Source organism: Morone saxatilis, unplaced genomic scaffold, assembly GCF_004916995.1.
Source record: "Morone saxatilis isolate NCDOM2014 unplaced genomic scaffold, NCSU_SB_2.0 Contig11, whole genome shotgun sequence".
In the NCBI taxonomy this organism is placed as follows: Eukaryota; Metazoa; Chordata; class Actinopteri; family Moronidae; genus Morone; species Morone saxatilis.
The window spans coordinates 18609298-18614098 of record NW_023339663.1 but is presented as its reverse complement, the minus strand read 5'-3'; the positions used below and the strand labels follow the sequence as shown (position 1 = coordinate 18614098).

At 38.8% G+C, this 4801-nt stretch overlaps 1 protein-coding gene across 1 annotated transcript in view; it reads left to right on the top strand.

Moving 5' to 3' along the window:
- kif26ba (kinesin family member 26Ba) overlaps positions 1–4801 on the top strand; it is a gene marked incomplete in the record, with an annotated part of 79172 nt that overhangs the window by 38477 nt on the left and 35894 nt on the right. The window contains 1 exon segment of the mRNA XM_035652536.1: positions 2239–2446. Within this exon segment, the coding sequence (XP_035508429.1) occupies positions 2239–2446 (208 nt within the window).

The window sequence follows — 4801 nt, the reverse complement described above, 5'->3', positions numbered from 1 at the left end:
AACCCCACGCTCTCATTTCTGTAACCTGCTGCAGTTAATTGAAAGCCAATGGTGTGAGAATATGGCTCTTTGACAGAGAGTGTGTCAGGGCACAAGGTCCTCTCTCTCTCTCTTTAAGATCATAGAAATATATGTGAGGATAGATTAAAGCAGAACAGAGCAGGAATCCCTGTCAGAGCAGTTATAGGTCTTTTATTTCATCATATCATTAATACTGCTACTGTGTGTATCTCAGATTGTCAGGAAATCTTGTTTGAATTGTGGCTTCATAAATCACAGAAAAGGAACTACATTGAAACATAGAAATATTTTTACTAATGACAATAAATCACTTCACAGCCTGTTCCTATTGACAGGTTGCATGTGGCCAGGCTAAAATCAGGTAGTAAACACAAATTTGACCATCATGTCAAAGACAAAAAGATAGACTAGGAGAAAATTATAGTGTTTGGCAATGGTGGAAGAAGTACCCACATCTTTAACTTAAAGTAATAGTACTACAATGTAAAAATACTCTATTAAGTAAGTCATGCATTCAAAATCCTACTTTAGTAAAACAATAAAGAAGTATTATCAGTGAAATGTACTTAAAGTATCAAAATACTGATTTTATTGTTGGGGATGCTCGAGATGGAGCTGAATTTAACTACTTTATATATAAATGAACTTTTCTGGTCTAGTGACCACTCAAAGCGCTTTACAACACATTCACCCATTCACATGCTGATGACAGAGGCTATCATGAGAAGGGTCAACTGCTATTCAGGTACGAGACAGCGCTCAAAGTGCTCACAGTGACACTAAGCTCAGATATACACAGACTCACAGCCATTGGTCACCCCATCTCTCCCAGACGAAGTTCTGATGTAAAGTTCAGTTTAAACTTTTCTCTAATTGTTGTTTTTTTGTGAAATATTGGAGAGCCGGACCTTGTAATGGCAATTTTTAAGAACCTGTACAACTCTTTGACCTGGTCATTGCAAAACCATATACATACTGTTAAGGCTATTATATACATATAACCTTTAGTCCTGTTTCTAACTACACTCGATGTCCAAGTAAACAGTGGGATGTTGAGACTTCACTAAGAAGCCAAGGACATGATCATCGCACCACACTATCTGTCTGTTTACTGTCCCAGAACTCAGACTTTGTATGCTTTATTTAACAAATTGCCACCACAACCTCTTCCGGCCTTCAACATTAATTTAAAAGATATAACTAACTAAAACTGAAATATGACAAAGGGCCCCAACTAGACACTACTGTTTTGTAACTACTGCAGTGACAAGCGTTAGACACGGAGCCACTAGTTTGATCTTAAACAATGCAATATATTTTATGAACTTGTGTTTTTAAATATAGAATCTTAATCCTAAAAGTAAATGTCAGATGAAAGTAGAGGAGTAAAAAGTCTGACATTTCTCAAATATAATGGAGTAGAAGTGTAAAGTAGCATTAAATGGAAATTCTCAAGTAAAGAATATTACAGCCTTGTATAATACAGTTCTTGAGTAAATATACTTAACGTAACGTAACTTTCCACCACTGGTGCTTTGTAATAACTGCTTCCTCATATCCTTTTCATGTAGGTTAAAGCAGAAATTCTGCCAGTTATATGGATATGTGGTATTGCTGCTGGGAAAGAAAGAAAGAGAGTTGATAAAGTTAAAACTAAAGATGATGTGAAGTACCATTGGGCTGAGAGAGGCAGACAGAAAGAACCGGCTGTGTTGAAGTAAGAAATGTGAGAGCGAGGAGAACAGAAGCAGAAAGAAGTGAGATTTAGAAAAGATGCAGTTAAAAGGAGAGAGTGAGTGAGGAGAATCTGAGCGCTGAAGATATAGTATATATAAATGTAATATTTGGTGGCTCTTTCTGAGCCGAATGCCACAGGGAATTGAGCAGCAAAAAAGCAAATGAACCACTCCCCATCCAGATGCTGCTACATATGTAAACAGCAGTGTGTGTGTGTGTGTGTTGACGGGTGTGTAATCAAGTTCTATTCTGCAATTAACATATTTGCCATGGTTGTACTGTGGCAAACTATGAGGGTGTAATTATAGACCCATGGTGCATGCACATGTGGCACCATCCATCCTGTCCTTCCTCATTTTCTTGTTTCCATTTAAAATATTTTGTGTTTATGTTTATATTTTTACGTATTAATTTGATTGATGGACGGTCTCCTCTCCTTGTCTCTCCCTACTTTCCTCTCTCTCTCGGCTTTATTCTCAGAGCTGCACAAAAATTGAACTTAGCATCCAAGAAGAAGAAGCAGAAAACCACTGCAGTCACAGCCCCAGTGACATCATCATCACCGTCATGTGACCCCCCTCTGTTCCCCACTAATTTTAGCGCCGCCTTGTTGATGGCCCCACCCCCGGCTCCGCCCTGCCTTCTCCGTGCAGCCAACAAAATCAAGGATACCCCTGGGCTTGGAAAGGTAAAGGAAACATATCTTTTATTTGTCAGTAGTTTTGGAGGGAATTCCAACAAGTCAACCACACAGTATTCATCATTAATGCAAATAAGAACCAAAGACGTATTTATGTGCTGGTTTGTTCATAATGGAGGACATGTTTGAGAACAGTGCTAATTAACCTCCATTCACTTTTAACTCTGCCTTTGGTAGTTGGATGCCTGGTTATGGCCCCTCACACATTGCTTTGATGTGTCTCAAATGAAGTGCCCGACATGTTGTTTTTCCACTGGCTAGAAGTTAGTCAGAAAGATCTCTTGCAATTAATCCAATTTTCAAGTTTTCAGCAGACATCTCGGCTGTCTCAGATGTTGTCCTCTGCTTTATTTTAGCCAGTTCCTGAAGACATAACTGTGTGTCGTTTTATCACTTTTTTAAAAAAAAAAAGCATTGCCAAATCTAGTTTGTTCATTCAATTGTTAGTTTTATTAGTGTACGTTTTAGTTAGTTAGTCATTAGTGTACTGAGCTTTTTATTTTATGTTGCGTACTTACAATATAGATCCATTGTGTGAAGTATGGAAACACTGGTGTTATACCAAAACAAAAGTGTTGATTTTGGTTATTAATTTTATTAAATATATATAGAGGGCCTGGGGCAGCATTTACTCTCAATTGAATACATTTTAAAGTGATTCTGAAATATTGAACTGTAATATTTTATCATGACCTTGGCCAGTTTATCTGAATATATGTACTGGTATGTGTGTGTGTGTGTGTGTGTGTGTGTGTGGTGTGTGTGTGTGTGTGTGTGTGTGTGTGTGAGTGTGTCTCACCCCTGCCGCACCATACCGGAATGCAGCCTAATGGTTACCACGGTAACACATCTCAGGCTGACAAAAGTCATCTGTCACCGTTGCCAACGGTTGGTGAAACGTGTGTGTGTGTTGTGGATGTGGGGGGGTTTCATGCTTCTCAAGTGTGTGCAATATTGATCGTCCATGTAATGAGTTTTTAGTGCCCCCTCCTCCACAGTTTGAGTGACTCTGTGTGTGTGTGTGTCCATCACTGATGGAAAATGAATGACTATGGAGGACAAAATCAAACAGACATCAAACAGCACTGTCCATTACGGTACACACAGAGGGAAAAGGACCCCACACATGTACTGTTGTGTTTTTGTGTACATAGTTGGAGCACTTGTCTACCTGTCTGTGTGTACCTGCATGCATGCATGTGTGACAATATTAGTTTTTTGTCAGTTTATTGGACAGTCGATAGTGAAGATGCAGACAGAAACAAGGGGAGGGAGAAGGAGGGGGGGATGAAATGCCACAAAGGCTGGGATCAACCTTGGAGGTTGTAGTTACAGCAGGTGGGATGTGCTGTATCCATTCTGTTACTGGGGCACTCAGTTATTGTGGAATTTAAGTATTTATGTCTGTGTGTTGACATTTATATTAAATTCCAGACCCAGACATCAAGTTCTTTCAGTAGAATTTGTCATAACAAACATTTAATCAGAAAAACACAGAGAAAATACTTGATAAAATTAGTTATTTGTTCACTCTTTTCACTTTCCCCTGTCTGCTATGATACAAATCACATTTCAATATAAAAATACATTATATCAAAATGTTACTGTAAAATCAATTGTTAAAGCTGTGAGATAAAGCAGTCTTCTGTATGAGCAGATCTATGCTTTCACATGAGCAGCATTTAGAAATCTCTCTATCATATTGTTTTGTATTATTTGTCTTTTTGTGCGACTGATTATTTTATGTGCTGAGTTTTTTCACCTCGACCATCGTTTGAGCCTTTGTCTCTGTTTCTCTCCATATGGAGGTGACAGATGTCCCCTCAGTTGTCAGGGAGACTGATTCACACTCACATATTTACAAGCACACTAACACACACACAACAGCCAAAAAAATACTTACACCCCTACACAAAAGCTACATATACAGTATACATTATAGACCACATACACATTAACCTTCTTCACACAGTCCGTCTGTCTCTCATTCTGTTTCATTCTAACGTTCTGGCTTCTGTTTCATCCCACTATGATCTTCTGGGATTTTGTGAAAGAAGTGATTAGCTTGTCTGGCCCGCCTTGTTGTGTAAATGTGCCTGCTGCTACTACTGTGTAATTACAACTGTCAGACACCCCCCTTTTCACAGTCATGTGGACTTCTCACAGTTATCATTCTGTGTGATCTGTGTTATGATGGACCTTTGATTAAGGTGTCCAGTCGTTTTAGCCTCGTATCGACTTTGTCTTCCTGTTGCCCTGCATCCTGATTCAACTACAAATGGAGACGACGAAAAAACAGTATCTGGAAAGTCCCCTTCCACTCAAAAATATGTTTTTTCTTCT